Below are 23,069 nucleotides of genomic sequence, written 5' to 3' on the forward strand. Positions count from 1 at the left end.
GAGGCGCGCGGCGGCGGCGGGGGCGGCGCTCCCGGGGGCGCGGCGCACCTTACTCCGGGCGCCCCCGCCCCGCGCCGGCCCCTCCCCGCGCGGCCCGCGCTCCCGCCCGCGCGGGTCGGTTCCAGCCCCTTCCGTCGTCCCGGCCTCGCCGCTGTCCTCCGCCGGCCCGCGAGGGAGGACGATGGGTCGGCGCGGAAAAAGTGAATGAGGGCGGCGGCGGCGTCTGCGAGCGCCTGACTCGCGGGGCCAGAGCGCCGCCCGCGCCCCCCGCCCGCCGGCTTCATGGACGCGCCGCACGCCTCGGCGGCCAAGCCCCCGACCGGGTAAGCGGCTCCGGGCTCCGCTCGGCTCGGACGCCCGCGCCCGCACGGCGCGCCCTCGGGACGGGGGCGCCTCTCTCCGGCCCGCGGGCCCGCGCCCCGCGAAGGAAGGGGGTTGTGTACTTTGTGCTCCCGGGTCGTTGCCCGGGTAACAGTGTCAGGCCGAGGCCCGGGCGCTTTTCGCGTGGGTGCGTTTGTGGGCGCGATCCCTTTGGGGGTCCCCGCGGGCAGAGCCCCACCGAGCCCCGAGCCTTCCTCTGCCACCCGCGAGGGCTCTCCGGGGGTGGGGGGTGGGGTTGGAAGGCAGTGGAGACTCGGCCCCGGCCCCCAGCCCTGTCGCTGACTTGCCCGGTTCCCGCCCGCGTTCCAGTCTGGTCACCCCGCACCCGGCACGGCACCCCGCCCCACCGTCCGCTCTACCTTCCCCCCAAAAGGAAGGGGAACAGGTTCCGGGCCCCCGGAGGCGCCTGGGTGCCGCGGTCTCAGGAGGGCTGTGTAGAGGGCACTGCCCTGGAGGTTCTCCTGACCGCTGCTCCCCCGCCCCGGCAGGCTTTTCGGGGCTCCCCTGCACAGGGCACAGGCGGGCCGGGCCGGGCCCGCGTCAGGGACCCCAGCATCGGAGTATAGTCGGGGCTCCCTTCCCGGCTGGCGTGGTCTTGCCCCTGCCCAAACTTTCGCAGGGTCTGTTTTCCATCCCCACACCTCGCGTGTGTGGATTGCATGTCACGTTCACATTTTACTCGCAGAAAGAGTGACTTCCTTTATACAAGAAAAACAAGCCTGCTCTTTAACCGGATCCTGAGGCGGAATTTGAACCTTGCACGACCCCACGGGGCCTGGCGGCCGCTGCGCTGCAACGTTGCGCGCTCTGCTTGCGGCTGCCTTGCTTCTCCGCGGGGCGCACCCAGGACCTGCGAACTGTCTTACTGGGCCTGGAGCAAATGTGTGATGAGTCCTGCAAATGGAATGAGTGCCTGGGGTGGGCCCTGCACCTGCTTACCGAAGGGGCCCACGTTCCCCTCTAGCAACTGGTCTCCAGCGAGGCAGCTTTGGGGACAACTAATCTCATTTCTTTGCAGTGTATCCCACTGACTCATCCTGCCCGCGTGTGCCCATAGGCCGCGGTGCTGCCCAAGTGCGCAAAAGGTTTTCAAAAACTGGCTTTTTTTTTTTTTAACTCTCCCTTTAATGCCAGGAAAAAGTGAGCCAGGTTAGCAAATCAAATAATCCTGAGGCTAAGGAATGTTAAAAAGAACTTTTTTCTTTTGCAGGGCGCTTAGTGGTTATGTAATTACGTTTGAATAAATAAATCTCCTGCAAAGAAAATACACATGGGAAATCCTTTTTCATGGCAGGGGTCATTGCAAAATGACTTAGAGAAATGTGAAACAGAATTGCCTCTAAACCTGCCGTCTTTGGAGCTTTTTAAATGAGCCTGTTTAAGGAGACGGAATCGTTTTTTGGCAAAACTACCTTAGAAATATATTTGAAGCAGAGAACATTTAAGAGGCCAGTGAAACGGTATCCAAAAACTATCTGTGAGATCCTTTAAAGGAATCTGATTGTAGAAGTGAAACGGGGAGCCCTAAGAATTGGGCCCTCTTTCCAGGCTGGTCCTGTGTAAGCAAGAGGGCAGTCACCCTGGGTCTGGTTCACAGTGCTTTGCAGAGTTCTGGTTGGCCTTCATGTCCAAGTCCCCCAGGGAGACTAAGGACTTTTGCTGTGGATATGGTAACAAAAGTGAGATTGTTATTATTGATGCATTTGGTTCTGTCCCCACACTCACATCCAGAACCTCTGATCTGCTTGTTTGAACATCTTTGTCCGAGAAATGTAGACATAGTGCTTTTAAGTCTATTATTCCCAATTACTGTATCATTTGTCATTTGTTTTAGTATATTTTAGTGAAGTCAAGCAATATCAACGTGCTTAAAATCAGAGGAAAGAAATGGTCTTGGGTTTTTTTGAATGTTTTATATGATTTAGGTGTATTGGTTGCTTACCAGAAAGGAAAGACACAGATGTGAAAATTTTGGCTTTGGTACATTATTGGTGGGAGTCAGCTTCTGTTGGTTCTTCACCAAAATTACAGTCTCGTCTCTCCGACTGGTTCCTATGTTGCCTGAGAATAAGGCAGTGCTTGCCACATACTCCGGGGAATTTGTTTTTCTCTGATACTGCCATGATTGGTTATCCAATCCCACTTTCGGTAAGTTATCACTTCTCTGCACGATAGCAGATAACTGATGTAACGAATTTGTTGTCGTCCACTGAAACTGGCACTTTTCCTTGTAATGGGCTGGATGGGGGACAATGAATTAAGGAGATTTCACATTATAAAATACGGTGTATGACAGCCCTTCTTGAGGATTACTGAAGGGCCAGAGGACTTAGTGAATGTAAACTCACCCATCGTATGTCTGCCTAAATTATTAATGCAGAGTTATTTGTTATCTTTGTTGAGAACACAAGTATACATTTTAGTTAGATTGAAGTTATAGGTTTTTACTAGTAATTTCATTAAAATCATAACTTTGATGAACTTAAAACTGTCTGGGGAAAGTATTCTTTTAGGAAAGAAGACATGCAAAAACTAACAGACTTGATGTGACGTTTTAGGAATTTCAGAGCTCAGTTGAGGTATAATAATGGATGGAATAGTCTAGAATGCAAGGAAAGGTAAATTACCTTTGGATGAGGTTCTAAAATATCTTTAAGTCCATTTAAGACAAAGTTTATTGGCTTACTTTTAGTTTGAGTATGTGTAAGATCCATCCCAGTAGTTGGTGATGGACACGGGGTTAACTGTCCCACTGGACCCTATATGAATAAGAGACAGGACATTGGTGAGTTTGGTAGGATACTGGTTAATTTTTTTTTTCTATGGCGGAAACACGTATTTCTGTAGAACAAAATAGTCTCCAGTGACATGAAATGTCTAAACAGCTGGTGCCTTTGACCATTAACTGCATTCAGGCAGTGTGCTGATATAAATATCAGTGAAGTTTTCTAGTCAGTCTCATCAAGAAGTGTGCTTCCTGGAGACATAGATGGTAATCCTTTTTCTGCATAAATTCATCTTTATTTAATCAAGTTATTAGAACAAGAATTTTTTTTTTTTTTTTTTTTTTTTTGCGGTACGCGGGCCTCTCACCGTTGTGGCCTCTCCCGTTGCGGAGCACAGGCTCTGGACGCGCAGGCTCAGCGGCCATGGCTCACGGGCCCAGCCGCTCCGCGGCATATGGGATCTTCCTGGATCGGGGCACGAACCCGTGTCCCCTGCATCGGCAGGCGGACTCAACCACTGCGCCACCAAGGAAGCCCAAGAAATAAATTTTAAAATATTAATTCAAGTGGGTAACTTGAGCGTCTTGAGTCCTTTCAACACCCAACGTAGCGTTCAGTATAGGAGGCCGCTACTCCCGACCGTAAACTTGGGTGGCCAACTCAGCATTTCCTGCCTCACCTCTCACGAGCATACAGAGATAATAAAATATTAACAGGTGTGCCCCATAATAACAGGTTTAAGCTTCTAGGCCTTTTCTTTTTTTTTTTTAAGGTTTCTAGACTTTTGGCCAATGTGTTAGAAAATGTATTTACATCCTTAAAAATGACAGTGTGTCTAATTATTGGCTTCATTAAACTTTTCCCATTTAATTTGAGCTGTATTTTTTAGATGTTATGTTGGCAGTTCATTTAAGAATGTCAAAGTTATTGTTTGATATAAAGTGGAAAGGAAGCCTAGGAATTTTATTCTTTTGTAATTGTAGTTTTTCTTAAAATTTTCTTGACACGTAAGAGGAGTTGGACATTTCCCTGTTACAATAGCAAATAATCTCAGAGCACTGTAAGTATTTCTCAGTGGTTGTATAATGAAGGTGAAGCTAATATACGATTAAATTTGCTGTAATGACGTTTGTACTGTGCTGGGTTCTCCTGACTCTGGGCACGGTGGCCTGCAGCCCCTCCTCTCTCCCTCCCTGCCTGACTTTTCTGGCGCCAGCAGAGTGGATTATTATTGGGTAGGTGCAGGCAAGTGACACCCCCACGTGCATGCAGGTCTGGGTCCAGTGGCCGCTTTAATTTGGGACCTGGGAAGTGAAGTAATTTCTGAACACCCGAGAATGCTTCCATAATTATTAAGAAAACAGTGATTATAGGCTGTCTGCACAGCAAGGAGCAGTTTAGGTTTCTAGGCCTTTGGTGCTTTGTTATTAAATTTATCATTAAATTTACATTTTTAATTGACCATCAGTTTTAAAAAGTGAGCCGAGATATTTGACACCAAAGTAATGTTTAGACTGAGGATGTGCAAATTTAAAACATAGGAGCAGTTGGTTGTGATTTGGACTTGAACTAAATAAAAACATTTAGTGGAGAGGTCGTGTATTTATTTTGTGCTTCCCGCACCCCTTTATTCTCTCCCCATCCGCATATAATTGTGGGGTCTGTGGATTGTACGTTTCGGGTAATTTTAGTTGTACATTTTTTTCAGTTGCTTTATACTATAACAGAATATAGATTTGATATTTCCTGATCCACTGAAGGCTTTTATATATCTTCATCTTTGCATTTTTTTCATGATTAAAGCTATTTAATTTTGATGTATGTTATTGACGTAGTGATAATCTGCCTTTTTACTCTTTCATGGTTTCCTTTTAAGCGAATTTTAAATCTCTCCCCTACCCCCCACCACTTTATACCTTTGCTTCCACTTTCACCTTGTCCTGCAGTGTTCACCGTTCAGGACCGCTTGCTGGCTTTCAGCCCCTGAGTTGATGGCCGCGTCTTTTATCACTTTTCCTTCATGTTCCCATAGTTCCTTATTTTTTACCTGTCTCTTCCAGTCGTGGTATTCAACTTTTTTTCTGACTTCTATCAATACTTTATATGGTTTCATTTGCTTTTATACACAGCTAATGATGGTAATTGTTTCCAAGACCTAATGTGTTTATTCTAAAGTAGATTTTGCTACGTCCTCTGGTGGGTCTCCGGCAGCATCTGCGTTTCCTCCCGTCCATCTCAGGGATGGTCCCCCGCTTCAGAAATGAGGACGCTCACTTGCCCGGCTGGGGGCACACTGCAGCCTTGAGGGTTTTCACAGGCTTCCATCTGTCCCCTAACTAGGTGCTGAGCTGTTGCTTGCCAGGACCGTGTCTTCTACAGGTCAAGTTCAATGAGAATAAATTCCACAGCCAAAATCATTTCTATTTAAAAATTAAAGGAAAAGCTTTTCAAGCAACGGCTAAGATATATTTTATTGAGGTACATTTGATGAGACAGGTTCCCAGACCACAAACACTTTCTCACAAACCCCGTTGTAGATCCAATCCCCACCTCTGCCAAACCACATGTTACCTTTTTAAGAGACACTGATTGCTTTAGAAAGATCATTGAAGTCCTTATCCTTTTTGAAAAAAACTGACACAGATTCCCAGAGTTGAGCCAGATAGACCAGGAGTCCTGGTTCATCGCTCTCCCCCTTCCTTCTCACTGTGTTGTCCAAGATCTCAGACGAGGAACCGTTGTCTTAGGGACACTCTCCCCTCCCTCCAGACGAGGGCAGCAGGCTGTCTTTCTCCCTGGACACACGTGGACACACGTGGACATGCTCGCACCCCGACTGGGCCAGATGGGTATCTCCCTAATCTAGAATGCCTTGTACCTGGTCATTAATCCTGTTTGACTTTCTCCTATCAAAGGCAGACAGGCAGGCTTGGTGGAAGGGAAACGGGCTCAGGAATAAGAAGACTTGGGTCCCGGTGTCCGTTGTGCAGGATTAAACTGACCTTCTGAGCCGAGCCTGCTGGCCTGTCCTGGGGTGGCTCCTCCTGTTTCCCAGCCCGGTGCTGTCCCACGAAATTCTGTGAGGGTTAATGATGCTCTGTATCTGTGTCCAGTCCCGGAGCCACTGAGCACTTGAAATGTGGAGCTGAATTTTTCACTTTCTTCAATTTTCATTCATTTAAATGTCAACAGCCAGGTGTGGCCAGTGGCGCCCTAGAGGGCATGCAGTTCCAGTCTCTTCTGTTTTCCCTGCCCCCTTATCCCTCCCGAACCAGACTGTGCCCTGCTTTCTCAGACTTTCTCTCTCCCCGAGGCCCGTGGGCTTTTCTTCTCCTTTCCTAGGTGGTTGCTGCCCCCTCACCCAGCTGCAGCTGGGGACTCCATCGAAGGCCCTCGAGACCCCCCCCTCCAGTCTCTGATGAAAGCCCTGACCTTCGCCTCCTGTGGCAGTGGTGATTCCCCTGTAGGAAACCCTCATGTGGGTTTCCATTTACTCATCTCTGACCGTCTGACTTACGAGCTCCTGGGGGGCAGGGATGCTGCCTGGTGATAAATTGTGTCATAACTTTGTGGCACAGGACACGATGCACAGCTGCACTTCTGTAAATGAGCCCTGCTTCCCCGCGATTCGTGGAGCGTATTGGATAAGATGAGCTCAAGGCTCACATGAGATCTAAAATCATAGGATCAGAAGTGTTCCCAGAAATTATAGACCCTTCTTTTGTCAAAACTGACTTTTTAAAAACTGGCTGCTTCATCTTGCTTTTGCCGGACTGTAGGACAACAGAAAGGTCCGTTGTTACGACACCATTCAGCCCGATCCACTCCGACTGGGCTTGCCAGCTGTGCCACCCTGCCTCTGCAGACTTGAGATGTGTTGGACGTCTGATTTTGTGGAACTAGAGTGACAGTATTAGACGATGCAAAGTGATGGTGGCTGAGAGAGGAGATGAAAGTCTGTGGAAGTCCTGCTGTGGTCTGAATGTCTGTGTCCCTCCCAATTGAACATGTTGAATTCCTAACCTCCAAGGTGGTGATATTAGGAGGTGGGCTTCTGGGGTGGGGCCCTCATAATTGCGATTAGGATTAGTGCCCTTATAAAGGACACCCTGAGCACTCCCTTGGGCCTTACACCGTGTGGAGGTACAGTGAGGAGTCTGCAACCCGGAATAGGGCCCCCCCCGGACCACGCCAGCACCCCGACTTCGGCCTTCCATCCTCCAGAACTGCGAGCAGTACATGACTGTTGCTTAGAAGCCACCCAGCCTGTGGGGTTCTGTCATAGCAGCCCGAACAGGCTAAGACAAGATGCCAAGTCACAGGGGACCTGCTTCTCCCTGTCTGGGGCCTCTTCCGGGGCCATCTGCCCCAACCCAGCCTGAGGTGGGGGAAGGAAGGGGACGTGCCCTTTACTTTAAGGTGCCCTTTCCCTTTGCTTATGTCTGTTGACCCAGTCTTTGTTTTTATCGTTGTAAAATTTACATGATATAGCATTTACCATTGGTACAGCTCAGTGGCATTAAGTCCATTCACACTGTTGTGCAGGTGTCGCCACCTCCAGCTCCACGATTTTTTTCTGCCCGAACCGAAACTCTGTATCCATTAAACACTCACTCTCCACCCCCTTCCCCCAGCTCCTGGCGCCCACCATCCTACTTTCTGTCTCCGTGGATTTGACTCCTCTAGGGACCTCATATAGGTGGACTCATACAGTATTTCTCTTTCTGTAACTGGCCTATGTAACCTAGCAGAATGTCCTCAAGGTTCATCCATGTGGTAGCAGGTGTCGGAATTTCCTTCCTTTTTAAGGCTGAAAGTGTAATCACAGCACTTGTCAGTGGTCACTTTGGCCTCCACCACTGGCTGCTCCTCTGGACGTGAGACTGCAGATACCCGTCTCTGCTTTGACTCCCTCCCCCATATCCTCCCAGGAGTGGGATTGCTGGACTGTAGACAGTTCTGTGTTTAACTTTTCGGGAATTGCCGTCCTGCTTTACACAACAGCTGCGCCGTGTGGCATTCCCACCAGCAGCGCCCAGGAGCTCCTGTTTCCAGCATGCTGTCCGCTGGCTGTGTCCTCATCACCTGGTCCTTTACAGTCTTGGAGGAAGAGGGGACGGGACCAGGGAGCTTCCCGGCATCGTTGCTAGTGTGCTCGAGCCTCTGACTCTCTGTGGGGAGTGGGGGGAGCTGAGGTGAAAGTGGGCAGACCAGGCAGGTGTCCCTGCTTCTCCCCCTCCTCCAGGGTCCTGGGAGACCCCCAGTTTCTTCAGACTGGGGGCCCCTGGCGGCTCCTGGGCCTCTGCTGGAAACGTGGCCTTAGTTTGCTCTGAGCATCCCTCACAGCCGTGGTGCAGGGTTTCCTCCACAGTGTGGCTGTGGGTCTGTGACAGCACCTGCTGGGCAGCTGGCATCTCTGGATGGCAGTGACACCACCCCCAGGGCCTTCCAGGAGAGCCCCATGCACCAGCCTGGCCCTGACCCCATGGCTTCATTTGGAACAGATCAGGGCACCAACAGTTTGCTTTTTACGATGTCTCTGTTCCTGTTACGGGTGCCCTGCCCACTGTGTCTTGTTCAGAATGGGCACCAGCCTGAAAGGGGGGGGGGGTGGGGGAGGCAGGAGGATTTCCAAGCCTGGGCCCCCGGGGTGGCCATAGCAGGAGAATCAGGGTTCCCGCCTGGGAAGTTGGGTGGGTTGGGAAAGGGATGGCAGACAGGACGAGGAACCCCTGCAAAGCTTTTGTCTCAGCATCTGTGCTCCATTCGGCCTTCAGCTCAGGGAGTGGACCAGATGTGCTGACCCTTCGGTTACGTGGAAGCGGCTTGAATGATCAAATGCTTAGGTAGCAAACTGAGGAGACTTGGGAAAACGGGCTGTGAGCGCGCGTGCGTGTGCAGGTGGCGGGGACGTGATGTTTAAGCGCCCTCCCAGCCCTGGGCACAGTAGCAGGCTCCCAAATCAGCTTCTGGCAGTTCTTGCAAACCTGATGTTTAGGGAGTTGAATTTAAAAATAGCTCAGGTGGGAGTGATAATACAGCAAAAGTGTAGACTTGTGTTCCCATGGCCAATTCCTGAGACTTCAAACAGGGGCGTTGTGTTGGCTGGAGCCCTATTAATCAAGAGCAAAACCCACTAATGTGCAATAAACAAGCCATTAGGTTGGAAAGAGACCGATTCACTGTGGCCAGAATCTAGACACTCGCCACTGAGAGTAGCTCCTGCCAGAATTCCCCACCCGTCTGCCCGCCCGTCTGTCTTGCTGCCTATAATTATCCCACGGAGTTGGCTTGAAAACTTTCTCCCTCTGATGCTGTCTAAACCCCTTCTTACATCTCAGTGGTTAACAGTGTCTGGACAGCATCACACGCAGGAGGAGTGGTCTGCAGACCTGTCAGTGGATTTAAAAAGTGGTGGTTGCCAAGGGGGAGGGGGGTGGGGGAGGGAAGGATTGGGAGGTTGAGGTGAGCAGATACAAACGATTATATATAGGATGGATAAACAACAAGGTCCTACTGTAGAGCGCAGGGAACTGCATTCAATATCCTGTGACAAACCATCATGGAAAAGAATATGAAAAAGAATGTGTATATATATATGTATAACTGAGTCACTTTGCTGTACAGCAGAAATGAACACAACGTTGAAAATCAACTATACTTCAATTAAAAAAAAAAAGCTTTTAAAGAGAGGTGTTCCTGGGGGTCATGAAGCTGAGTGTCTTTCGTGCCCTACCTGCCCTACATCACCCCCCTGCCCTCCCCCACCACTTCTCAGGTGCCGATGCCTGGTTTCCATGCAGTGACCCACAGATGCAGAGTGTGTCCCGAACGAGGTTAGGGGGGGAATTTTACCACATTCACAAAAGTAATGAAAACTAGTTTGGGAACGAGATGAATTTAAATTGAAAAAGATTTCAGTGTAAAGTATTTCTTTGTTATTCATCAATTCTTTTTTCACTGACCATCATGTTTCACGTTTTTGGAATGCTGCCTTTGGGGTTGGACATTTTTCTCGAAGGAGGAGACAGAAATGCTTTTCGCGAGGACCTGCCTCATTTCAGCCTTTTAGTCATCCGTGATACTAATGTTTTCCAGCTGACGGGACAGGCGTCACCAGCCCTGCCCCAGGAGGCTGGACCCCCATCGGTGCTCCAAAGTTGGTGGATGTAATTCTCTCTACAGCTTATGGGTGAGATTGTCACATGGCTGAAGACTCCAGGCTGGTGTCCTGCCCCTCACCCTGAGGTCACCCACCACACAGAGTAGAGGCCTGGGACATAGCTTCCAGAGTCCCGTTGGCTAAAGCTACCATCTGGTTTACGCAGGTGATGCCCCTGGACTGTTTCCGAACCACCTGCGTTTCTCAAGGGCATTTTTCTGAAGACACGGTCCGCTTGTCAGCATCCGAGTGGCTTCTGGCTTGTGTGTGGGACCCATGATGTTACCCACCTGATGGCAGCGGTGTTGCTAGGTCTCCAGATGTGCAACCCCGAGTCGCCTGGGTGGGGTGTTGTTTTGGGAGAGGTAGGTGGGGTGGGATCCCAGCTCTTGTGGAGCACAGACAACGTGTTTGTGAATTAACGTGACGCCTCGAATGCAGACTTCTCCCCCAGCAGGACATTCTGCCGATCCTGGCTTAGGAATTCATAGACGTTTCAGCGCCTCCCTGGGCCCAGGGTGTTGACTCAGCTCACTGCGTCTTGTGCCCGTAGGTTTTGGGAAAGCGCAGGGCTCTGCCCTGCCCCACAGACGGGCTGCCCTCAAAGTAGAAGCTACGCAGACTCAGACTCACAGGGCTGGGGGTGTGATTTTCTGTGGGCGGCCTTGGCCGGACCGTGGGTCACGCTGTGAGTGCCACAGTAAGCCTGGCAGCTTTCACCGCCCACCTCCTGCAGGTGGGTGGGCGTCAGAGATGGGGGCTCCTGAGGTTAACGTCCCCCGTCTCTGGCCTCCCGGCACGGAGGAGCTAGGAGGCAGGATATTCCGGGTGGTCCTCAGGGCAGCGCTGTTGCTGCTGTGTCCTGCAGCTGGCGCCAAGGGGCCTCACAGGTGGAAAGGGTCGCCATCATCATCAGGTGGAATTGATTGAGCGCCCACCTGGGGGCACCTTAGTGTCGTGAAGGTCCCTGTACAGGTGCTCGTAGCCCCCCAGGGTCTGTGCCAGCCCATCATTCCCCGGTGTGTTTTCTTCTTCTTTTTAAGCTTGTTTTTAGTCACACTCACGAAAATAACTTATCATGCTTTATGAAGCTTTACTTAACCTGTGTGGAATCCTTTCCATCTGTCAGTTACAACTGATAAATGACACATCCGGAGTTGGAAGAATATGTCTTTTCTCTCTTTATTTTCACTGTCGGTCAGTGGAAAACATTGCTTTTTAGACAAGACATCTGAATGGCAACCCCAGGGGGAAATTATATGTTTGGAATGTTTTCTTGCTGTTTACTTCTCATTTTCTGAGTTGAAAATGATAGGTATTTGTATGTCAGCATTTAGACTTTACCTGGCAAGGTTAATGGGAAGTAATGCATGACTTGTTTTTAAACTGGGCTGGTTTTAATAATACACTCGTGTGCGGGAGGGGTGCACACTTCATTCTCATAACATTGTTATATAGGTAGGGAGTGGTTTTTTTTTAATCGAAGTATAGTTGATTTACAATGTTGTATTAGTTTCAGGTGTACAGCAAAGTGATTCAGTTATACATATACATATTTTTTTTCAGATTCTTTTCCCTTATAGGTTATTATAAAATATTGAGTAGAGTTCCCTGTGCTATCCAGTGGGTCTTTGTTTTTTCCGTATTTTATATATAATAGTGTGTGTATGTTAATCCCATACTCCTAATTTAACCCTCCCCACCACTTCCCCTAGGGTAACCCTAAGTTTGTTTTCTGTGTCTGTGGGTCTCATTTTGTTTTGCAAATAAGTTCATTTGCATCTTGTTTTTTTTTTTTTAGGTTCCACATATAAACGATATCATGACATTTGTCTTTGTCTGACTTACTTCACTTAGCATGATAATCTCTAGGTCCATCCACATTGCTGCAAATGGCATTATTTCATTCTTTTTTATGGCTGAGTAATATTCCATTGTATGTATGTACCACATCTTCTTTATCCATTCCTCTGTTGATGGACATTTAAGTTGCTTCCATGTCCTGGCTATTGTAAATAGTGCTGCAATGAACACTGAGGTGCGTGTATCTTTTCGAATTAGAGTTTTCTCCAAATACATGTCCAGGAGTGGGATTGCTGGATCATATGTTAGCTCTATTTTTAATTTTTTAAGGAATCGCCAGACTGTTTTCCATAGTGGCTGCCCCAATTTACATTCCCACCAACAGTGCAGGACAGTTCCCTTTTTTCCACGCCCTCTCCAGCATTTATTATATGTAGACTAGGTAGGGAGTGTTTTTATAATGCTGAATAGGCATTGGCATTGAAACATGTTTTCATTTATTTTCTACGTGCAGGAGTGATACATCATTGGGAGAAAAAGCTTTGCACCAGGTTTCACTTATGTCCCTTTTCTTTTGTCCAAGTGTGGTAGTGACCACCTGTTGCTCTGCGGGAGGTCCTGATGTTGCAGGCTGGGGATTTTGAGGGAGGAGCAAGTGGTTTGCTGCTGTCTGGTCACCTCCATGATGAGGGTGTGGATGTAAAGAATGGCAGGTGGGACAACAAGGTCTTCAACTGCACCCTCTTGGTGCCACTCGGACCTGGGCACCCCTTCATCCTTGCTCTTGTCCTGACTGATGTGGAGATGGTGGAGCAGCCTGTGATCGGATTGGGGTCTCCCGACTGTTGGTCCAGTGAAGGATTTTGGAGGAGGTCTTTGCTCCAAACCTAAGCTGTGTCCAGCATCATTGCATGACATCCTTTACCCATTAAAGAGAATATAAAATAAATAATCTAGGTTCAGCGTGGAACACAGTCAGCGATGTCTCACATGTGTTTGATCAGCTGCTCTGCAGACTCCTCTCTGCGAGATAACACCATAGGATGATTTCCTGCAAAACATATGTTTGGAAACGAGGTAAAATACTGAGCAAGTCTGTAGATCCACTGGGGAAGGTGTCGGGAAATGAAGACACTTGGCTGATTCAAACGGAAAAACCCAGAGGATTTACACATTCCCCGGTAGAGTCAGATTCCGTAGACAATCTAAATTCTGATACGTCTGTCTATGTTTGTCACAGGAAACATCTCAGAGCTTGGTCAACCGCCACTCCAAGCTCATTAGCTTGAGATAAATAGGTGTTCAACAATATTTGTTGTTTTGACAAACTTCCTCTTGACTCTCTTTTTTTGCTACAGGAAAGTAGTGGTAATTGGGAGGTCAAACCGGCCTCTGTGTCTGCTGCTTCTCCAGCCCGGGGTGAGGGGGCTGCCCCACCACCACCTCTCACAGTCCACTGGGCCCTCACTGTGTACACAAAAGCAGATGTGCACCTTGACCTCCCTGTTGGGTTTGGATGATGGCCTTTCCAGCCCACGTTCAGCCGCATGTCCTGTCTCCAGATTCTATAAAAGGGCATAAAAAGTTTTTACATCTCTTCTCCCTGCAAGTGAACGTAAAAGCCTGAACCTGAAATCATGGTCCATTGTGTTAACTGTGTAATGAGGCTTGGGAAAACATCCACTGATGACTGTAGTTTCAAACACGCTCGTTTGTGAAGTACAGGGTTGTATCACAGCAGTGGAAACAATAGCTTATTTCGAAGAATGCAGCCTCTGAGTGGTGTATTGTTGTCATAGGTTCGGCACTGCATTGGGAGCATCGAGCCAATGATTAGGCACATGCCAGAAAATGAGTCACCGTGATGGCCTCAGCTGTCTGTGACCCCCTCTGACAGCCGCGCTCTGGCTCCTGTGTCAGGTCTTCACTTAAAATAGTAGTAAAAGCAGTAGCAGCAGTTCATGACCAGTGAACTGGAGTGAAAATGAACTCAGTGAGGTTCCTAGTTTTGAAAGCACGGTGATCACCAGAATTGGGGCTCTTCAGGAAAAAAAAAATGGTCTTCTCATTTCGCATTAGCAGTAGAACATCTCGGAGTAGCATTTCTCATCCCAGTTGACGGCTGGAAATCACGGCGTCCTTGCTTTACTTAGATAACCCCTCCTTGTTCATCATGCTGGCGGCGAGGCCAGATCTTGGCCTATCTACGTAGCAAACTGCCCACAATTATTTCATAAACATCTCTGAGCACAGGGAAGAGGACTCAGAGGGGACCAGGCCAAGCCAAGACATTGGAGAGCAGCTAAAACCAACATAAAGGAAGGTCTTGCAGCCCTGACTGTAGGAGGGCCTCTGTTTGAAGCCAGGAGATGAGGAAAAGCTGGTCAGATTTGGAGCTGGGTGGAAAAGTGGATCAAGTGTGTCTGGGTGGTGGAAGATGAGGTCCGTGTGCCAGGGGAGGGGCTGCCAGGAGTGAGTGAGGGGCCCGTTCCCACCCCCATGGGGTTAACTGGCAGGCGGACACACGCTGGAGGATGGAAGGGAACAGAGGATGGCGCGTTGAGGTGCCTGAACCATGGGTTGGGACCACAGCGTGTGGTCTGCAGGGCCAGCCCGGGGGTCTGGACTTCATCTTGAAGAACTGGGGGATCGGTCAAAGGGATTTGAGAAGAAGAGCTCCATCCCCATGGACAGAGCTTCTTCTTAGAAGATTCCACCGAGGCCAGCATAGCAGAGAAGCCAGAGAGGAAAGGGGAGTGTCTGGGAACTGGCTGGGTCAGCCAGAGGGACCATGGACCTGGCCCAGGGACCAGGTTGACCTCACCTCCAGCCCTGTGAGTGGAAAGGAAGGCTTGACTCTGGGTGCCCCGGCTCCGGGTGACGAGGCTCTGAACCCCGAGACCTGGGGCGCCGGACCTGGGCGGAGGCGGCAGAGCTGGGCAGAAAGTCACTCACTCACTCACTCACTCACTCACTCACTCACTCACTCAGATGCTAGTATCGCCTGTGGGTGAGGCTAGAGGGTGGGGGCTGCACGGGGATTGTGACAACGGCTCAGGGAGGGCACGGGCGGTGGGGTGCTTACCAGGCACCGTTTACAGTGCCGCTGTGTGTCACCCCACTTCATCCTTCCAACAGCCCGGAAGAGGGGCTGCTCTTTCCCCTGGTTTTCATGAGGAAGGTGAGACACAGAGAGGTTAAGGAGTGTGACCAGCTAGGTGACATGGGTAACCCAGGGCCAGATGGGTGGCATGGGTAACCCAGATGTGAACCCAGGGACACAGGGCCTAGTGTAGTTCTTTACCCCTCAGTGCATGGTTCAGATATTTGTGGAAAGGTCGCTGTGGGCGCTGAAGAAAGTTCTAGGTCTCAGGGGAAGATGTGGGGCAGTTTTCTAGGAGGTGTGAGCAGCTGGGTGACGTCAGGCCCGCTGAGAAGACGCAGCTGCTTCAGGAGAAAGGGAGCCTTGGCCGAGGGTGGGCTGGAGCCGGGGCCTCTGGGAGAAGGCGAGCACCCATTTCATCCTCGAGGCAGTGGCCCCAAACTGCATCCCGCATCACACGGGGTGGTAACGGGATTCGGGGAGTCAGGCCCAGGCCTGCCAAGCACGTGCTGCTCTGTCTGGCTTAGCATCAGGACCAGGCCAGCGTGTCGGCCATCTGTGCCTCAGGGTCCACGCCTTTAAGTCTGACTCGAAGGCACATATGACACTTGTAATAACAAAGGAAGAAAGAAGCAAGGCCAGTGACCTGGGGTTTGAGGGCCAGAGTTACCTATCCTGTGTCTGCAGCAGGCCTGAGGCCACTGCTCCTCAGAGCGTGTCTGTGGAGCTGTCTGCAGGGAGGGAAGCATGCAGCCAAGATGGCGTCCAGAAGCGTTCACAGCAGTTTGACCTGCTGGGACATCACAGAAGTGGCCTGGCCAAACCTGGCCACAGACCGGCAGCTCTGGTCTGTGGATGTGGTGTGAGGGTGCCTGCAGGCTTTCTGCTGTGCATTGTGTCATTTACCCCTCTCAATAGACACGTGCGTAGGTACCGTTATTGTCATCATTTCGGGGATGAGGACCCTGAATCCCAGACAGGTTAACCTACCTGCTCAGGGTTACAGACCCCAGGCCTGTGGCCAGGAAGCAACGCAATGTCCCCTCCCTGGGCACTTGCGGCTGTGGACATGTCCTGTCATTCTCGGAGCAGTTCTGCCAGCCTCCTGCTGTCCCCACGCCATCACCCCACCATCAGCAGGGCCCAGGCCCATAGGCTGGTGTTCCTTGAGACCCTCCAGCTGGGTTGGAGAGGTACCAGGCATGCTGCTGGCCAGTGCCCCCTGGAACCTGGGCCCATGGGCAGGGGGGTTATTCCTCCTGCACCCAGTTGGAAACTTGCGACCTTAGGAAGAAAGAGAGAGAGGAGAAAATCAGCAAAATCTGAGTTCCTGTAATTCTCATTGACTTACCTCTTTCCTGCCTCACCGCATTGTCAAGGCTAGGGATTTGCAGAAGTTCTCTGGAATATAGGACTTTCTTAACTGCCAACTCTGCCCCCGCCCCAGGCAGCCAGGCTCCTGGCTCAATCAGTAGGTTTTGAAGGAGCTCCCAGGTGGCTGAGGTGTCCAATCCTGGGTAAAGATTATCTGTCCCTTCATCCATTGCATTGTTCATCCTCCCGTCCAGTGTGAAAGTGAATGGCCTGAATAAAGACACTGTTTCAAGCTCTCAAGGAGCTAAAGTTTTGTTTAGTCTGAAAGAACCACATACATTAGCACGATTAGCACAATTGTTCTAATTGTTGTTACATAATTTCCTCTTCAGAGGCCTTTCTGTCTACGTTTCAATACACTTCACATGGTTTAACCCAGTTGCCTTGGAAAACGCCACTCAGGCCCAGATTGCAGGCAAGCACTCCTGCTATACTTAGCCTCTAGCTGTGAGTCATCGGTAACATCGCAACCTGGAAATGGTTATAAAGCCTTCACAAGCATCCCCCATGAAACAGAAGGCTCTAAAACCCTTGCGGGGTCACTTATCTAGTTGTTTTCCTGCAGAATTACTTGTCTTGAAACATAAATTGTTGATCAAAAAAGACATGAAATATTTAAATGGCGTAAAAAGATTCTTTGGTACAAAACCCAAAACGAAGTAAAGACAAGCTTCATTTAAAAAATGTTTTTCATCAAACATCTTTTTCATCAAACATCTTCCAGCATCTTAGGACAAACTCTTGTTTTTCTGGTCGACTGAAGAAAAACGTAAGACCTAAAAGTTGTGTGTTATGTTTTATTCGGGGATCTTACTGAGGACTATAGCCCAGGAGATAGCCTCTCAGTTCGCTCTGAGGAGCTGCTCCAGAGAAGCCGGGATATATTGGAGCTTTGGCTGGAAAAAAAACATGTAGTCAAACGTCAACAGACTAATGCTAATCACAAAAACCAGACGTCTCAAGTTAATGATTTTAGTGTTTTTCCATGTATGGGAAGATGCAAGAGTTTGGGCTCATTGAAATTACTCCTTAGATTCACATCTTTACTATCTAGGAGCCAGTATCTTGTTTTTCTCCATCCTGAATCCCCTCAGGGTGGACCATGGGGGCTGCTGCAGTGGCCTGATCCCTGTGGAACTGGAATGGCAGACAACATCCCCTGCCCACATACTGGGTGAAAATCATACATGTATGATCTACTCTGCTAAGTTTGTGTTCTGTTACCCTCCCTACAATGGGTGTTTAAAACGAAATGGTCCATTTTTACTGATATAGGACCCTTTTTTTTTTTTTTGCGGTACGCGGGCCTCTCCCGTTGCGGAGCACAGGCTCCGGATGCGCAGGCTCAGCGGCCATGGCTCACGGGCCCAGCCGCTCCGCGGCATGTGGGATCTTCCCGGACCAGGGCACGAACCCGTGTCCCCTGCATCGGCAGGCGGACTCTCAACCACTGCGCCACCAGGGTAGCCCTATAGGACCCTTTTAAAGATTTATTCATTTAATCAGCTATGATTTTCTAAGAACAAGAATTCATGAAAACTCATTCATCCGTGGGCTGGCCTCTTGGGTGTGGACAGTTTGTCCCTGACCTGACAGAGCCCACGGAGTAGAAGGAAGGACAGGCCTCTAAATGAGTCATGATGACAAACGCTATGACAGGGGTGTGTATGTACAGAGTGCTGCAGGAACACCCAGAAAAGAAGGAGCAATTAGTCCCGCTTGTAGGGCGGGGCAGAGATCAGGCAGGTTTATTTTTATGAAAGGCCTTCTCAGAAAATGGTTCTGCTGAAGCAGTTCTTAAATATAACACGCCTCTAGACGCCTCAGCAGCCAGGAGGGAGGAGCTGTAAATATCACACAAAGATTAGTTCACCTAAATAGACACCCAGAGGTTTATTCAATGGGGAGTTCTCTGTTCCTCATGATCAAAAAGGAGGATAAAGAGGGGTGGAGAAGTGCAGACATCTGGGAGGCTGACAGGACCGGACACTATTCAGAAGAGTCAACACCAGAGTCGAGGATATCAGTTTGAACTGCAAATTACCTGGCTCTGGTGGCAGCTCTTGGACACGTCGTCCGAGCGGCCCTGCAGGAAGCGCGTGGCACGTGGTAGCCGAGGAGGACCCCGACCTGAGGACCCCGGGAGCGTGCAGGCACCTTGCCACCAAGCTGTCATGTTTGTTTTTCTGGGTGGGCCCTGACCTTGCACAGAAACCCCCGGCAGTCATGTGGTGACAGGGCAGGCCTGCGTCAGCGCTGCCTGCGAGGGCGGGCGCTCATCAGAGTACTTCTCTGGTCCCATTTACTTGGGGCTGTTATTTTTTTTAAAAGGGACAATTTTGATAACTTTAATTGAATAAGGGATACAGGTGAAACTTAATTCTACAGAAATTGAGCACAGACCACGTGCAAGGACAGTGCTAGGTCTGCAGGGGATATAAGAGTATGCATATATCCTGGGCTAGTAAGATCAGTTACAGAAAAGATAGCAAACCTTTATTTAGACAAAGTTAGGACTAAGGTAGATCCTCACTGATGGAAAACGTAGGCAAATTGCTCCAGGTGGAGGAGGTGTATTTTATATGCTGAGAACACTGTCCTGACCTCAGACCCTGAACTCAGCAGGGAGTAACTAGCGCTGGAGCCAGGGGCCTCTGGACCTCAGTTAGGCATCATCTCACTCACGCTATTCTTCTCAGTATTTTGAAGATGAGGTTCTTTTTCGGGAATTTATTCTTTTCTCCTCTGTGCGGTTGAGAAGATGTACTGAATTTTATAACTACTGGTTGAGGTATATTTATGTACAGTCAACTGCACGTAATTAAAGCATATGGCTTGATGAATTTTGGTATATGTTTACACCCTGGAAAACCATCACCACAATCCAGATGCAGGGTTTTTCTTTCACTTTCAAAAGTTTCCTTCTGCCGCTTTGCAGCCCATCTCTCCCTCTACCCGTACCTGGTCGGCTTTCTGTCACTATAGGTTAGTTTGCATTTTCTAGAATCTTCTTTACATGGCACTGGGTGGAACACACTCTTTTTTGTCTAGTTTTTCCACTCAGCATAATGGTTTTGATGTTCATTTATATCTTGGTATTTCTGTGGTTTGTTCCTCTGTCGATAGGAGGGTTGTTTCCACTTATTAATTTACAACAATTTGCATGTCTGTTCTCCTGTTGATGGACATTTGGGTTGTTTCCAAGTTTTGGCCACTACAGATAAAGCTGCTGTGAGCACTCATTTATGGTCTTGGTGTGGACATAGGTCCCTTTTCTGTTGAGTAACAACCTAGGGGTGGAACGGCTGGGTGGAGTGGTAGGTGTGTGGTTACCATTTAAGAAGCCCCCAGCTGTCTTCCAAGCTGCTGAACTGTTCTGCGCTCCACCCGCAGTGGAGGAGAATTACAGTCGCCGAGTCCGTCTTCAGTTTTCACTGTTCTAGTGTGTGCGAAGTTCATTAAATTTTAAATGTAAATTTTTTCCTGGGAGCATCAAATGTGTTAGCAGCTATTTCTTCAGTAATTGTCTTAACTCAGCGGGAAATGGAATCCGTCCAGCCAGGATCATTAGCCTCACCTGCAGGGGTGCCCTGGGCCTGGGGTACGAGGCATCCCTGTGGGGTCCAGGCCCTCTTTACGGGGGTGCAGGTGGAGTGGCTTGCAGGGAGTGTGACTAGTTGGCCCTGAGCAAACCACAGGGTGCCGGGAAGTAGCTGAATAATGCTTTCCCAGCTTCTGATTCAGCAATGTTTTCACACGATCATCATTCCTTTTTAAATAGTATCCACCTTAAAAATAGAAAAAGAGAGGACTTCCCTGGTGGCGCAGCGGTTGAGAGTCCGCCTGCCGATGCAGGGGACACGGGTTCGTGCCCCGGTCCGGGAAGATGGTCCGCAGAGCGGCTGGGCCCGTGAGCCATGGCCGCTGAGCCTGCGCGTCTGGAGCCTGTGCTTCGCAACGGGAGAGGCCACAACAGTGAGAGGCCCGCGTACCGCAAAAAAAAAAAAAAAAAAAGAAAAAGAGAATTTTAGACTAGATCACTTTTCAGGGGACTGCCCTAAATTCAGTAATGAACAGCAATCGATTTGAAGATTCAGCTAATTCCATTCAGTGGATGACTTGGAATGACAAAAATGGAGTATTTCTCCTTTTAAAAAATGTGATGGCAGAATTCAAACATACGTAAAAGCAGAGAACAGCATAATGGGTGGGCGCAGGGGGCGGGCCCTACGCAGGTGCCCATTTGTGCCCATTATCGTGCGTTAAAAACTTTAAACTTCTGTATTATTTGGCTCGATTGTTTTCTGGGCAAAACCCTCACTTTCGTTTGCAAATCCTTCTGCGGGCATCACTGACTAATAGACAGGGTGACTTGTTCATGCCCATTATCTCATTATCATGTCTAACAAAACCAACAGTAATTCCCTACTAGCAGTGAACTTCCTGTCCTTACTTCAACTGCCCAGATTGTCTTCAAGGTAACTTGGAACAGTTACAAAAGTGATTCTTAAGCTGAACCTACTGGTTAGGACAACAGGTCAAACAAAGAGTTCGGCTGCAACTGTGTTCATTCTAGCTCATTTCCCCTGGTTCCTTCACGGCAGCATCTTCCTGCCTCTTCTTGTCCCTCCAGCTCCCTCTGTGTGTGTCAGGGTCCCAGCCTCGCAGCTTTCATCAGGGGGTATGTGCTGTGTGCCCATCTGTGCAGGTGAGGGACCCCGGCCTGGCAGAGAGCAGCAAGGGGTGATAGAGCATGTGCTCCAGGGCGCATGGAAGGGAGGCAGGTGTTCACGTGGACGGAGGGGTGCGGAACGGCTGAACGGGAGCTGCCAGGCATCTTCGGGGAAGTGTGGTCTGGCATTTGGTGTTATCATTTGAATCATTAATCTGAGAGATTGCGGGGAAGCTGAGGTTGCCAGGGAAGAAGTAGTAGGGACGGCTGCACACCCAGGGCTGTGACGTCTGACCCGTCACCTCGGAGTTTTAGAAAAGGTGACGCCCATGCTTCCAGGATTTGGGGTGCGCTGGCTGCTGGGCTGAGGCAGGCTGGGAGGACAAGCACAGGTCACTCTGTGACTGACCCAGGCACGGTTTTCTCCAGATGACGGCCCGAGCTGGGCCCTCTCGGGTTTCAGGGAACCTCTGCTGGGAAGGACTCTGGCCATCAATCTGTCTGCTTTTTTTTTTTTTTTTTTTTTTTGGTACGCGGGCCTCTCACCGCCATGGACTCTCCCGTTGTGGAGCACAGGCTCTGGACGCGCAGGCTCAGCGGCCATGGCTCACGGGCCCAGCCGCTCCGTGGCATGTGGGATCTTCCCGGACTGGGGCATGAACCCGTGTCCCCTGCATCGGCAGGCGGACTCTCAACCACTGCGCCACCAGGGAAGCCCAATCCGTCTGCCTTGCCTGTCGCTTCACAACCCACGTTCCCCATCGACTAACAACCAAGAAAGGTCAGTGAGCCGTGCTGGTGGCCCTCGGTGTCCTGGCATGCCTCGGAGTAGGGCACTGGCCAGTGCCACCACCGCTCCTGGATGCCGTGTGCGATCCCGTCGTGTCTGCTCCGTTGCAGGAGTTGGCCTGGCCCAAATGCTGCCCCTCTGGTTCGGCTTGAAACGTGGTCCGTCCCGGTTCCAGCTGCTGCTCGCTGGGACGATCACTTCCCCGCACTTTCTACGGTTGCTCTGACCATCTTCCTGCCCTGCCATGTGCGTTTCCTCTGTGTCTCATCAGTTTCCCTGCAGCCTTGGCCTAGGGCCTGTATGCAGGAAGGTTAATGAAAACAGAAAGAGAAAACCAGGCCAGGGAATGCAGAGGGGGGCAGGGGATGCCAGCCATGAAAGCAAGTCTACGTGCAGTGAGGGGGCACGGGCTTTGTCTTTGTGTTTCTGACAAGCTGGGCAGAAAAGGAAGCCCTGATTGCCATAGTTCTCATCACTGAAAGGAAGACAAGCTCTGTTCCTCAGAGGAGGCGTCATTTTTCCTGGCACCGAGAGATCATTAATTACTCGCAGGGGTTAGTTGTGGTCACTGCTGCCCACCTACCTTCCGTGGCTTGCCGGAGATGCTCGCTTCTACCTGACACACGTTGTTAGCACACCTACTGTGTGTGGAGTGTGAGGTCAGTTGCTGGCAGAGTGGAGGAGCCTGTCATGGAGCTGGGTCACTGTGGTTGCCATGTCGTGGGTACCACGTTCCAGGCACGCGCTGACGGGGCTGTGTCTGTGCGCCTGGGAGGCCATGGTTAGGAAATGGACGATTGGCCCTTCCGTGCCAGGGGACAGCGGATGGCAGGAGCGAGGCACGGAGGTGTCCGAGAGCACGGCCTGTTTCTGGAAGGACGAGAGAGCTGGTTCTCCAGGGAGGAAGGATGGTGGGCTTCGTGCTGCCCGTTAGAGCCCGTCCATCTGCTAGGCTGCTGAGGGGGGCTGGAAGCTCATCAGCTCTGTCAGCAGACAGCCCTGGTGCCATGGGGAGGGAGAGGCTGGGGCAGGAGGCTGAGGTGGGAGCTGCCGTGGAG

General features: G+C 50.2%; 1 protein-coding gene across 8 annotated transcripts in view; it reads left to right on the forward strand.

The window, feature by feature from the left end:
* COBL (cordon-bleu WH2 repeat protein) overlaps positions 1 to 23,069 on the forward strand; it is a 264,711-nt gene that overhangs the window by 5,326 nt on the left and 236,316 nt on the right. Inside the window, exon 1 of one of the 8 annotated variants that reach the window (XM_027124114.1) lies at positions 14 to 323. The exons of the other annotated variants lie outside the window; for them this stretch is intronic. Coding sequence (XP_026979915.1) covers positions 283 to 323 — 41 coding nt within the window. The 5' untranslated portion in view covers positions 14 to 282. Of the gene's footprint in view, positions 1 to 13; positions 324 to 23,069 lie in introns of those variants that run through there. 8 annotated transcript variants of the gene reach the window in all.

The sequence above is a fragment of the Aethalodelphis obliquidens genome, unplaced genomic scaffold (genome assembly GCF_003676395.1).
Source record: "Aethalodelphis obliquidens isolate GAN/ISIS:26980383/991018 unplaced genomic scaffold, ASM367639v1 scaffold27, whole genome shotgun sequence".
NCBI classification, from domain to species: Eukaryota; Metazoa; Chordata; class Mammalia; order Artiodactyla; family Delphinidae; genus Aethalodelphis; species Aethalodelphis obliquidens.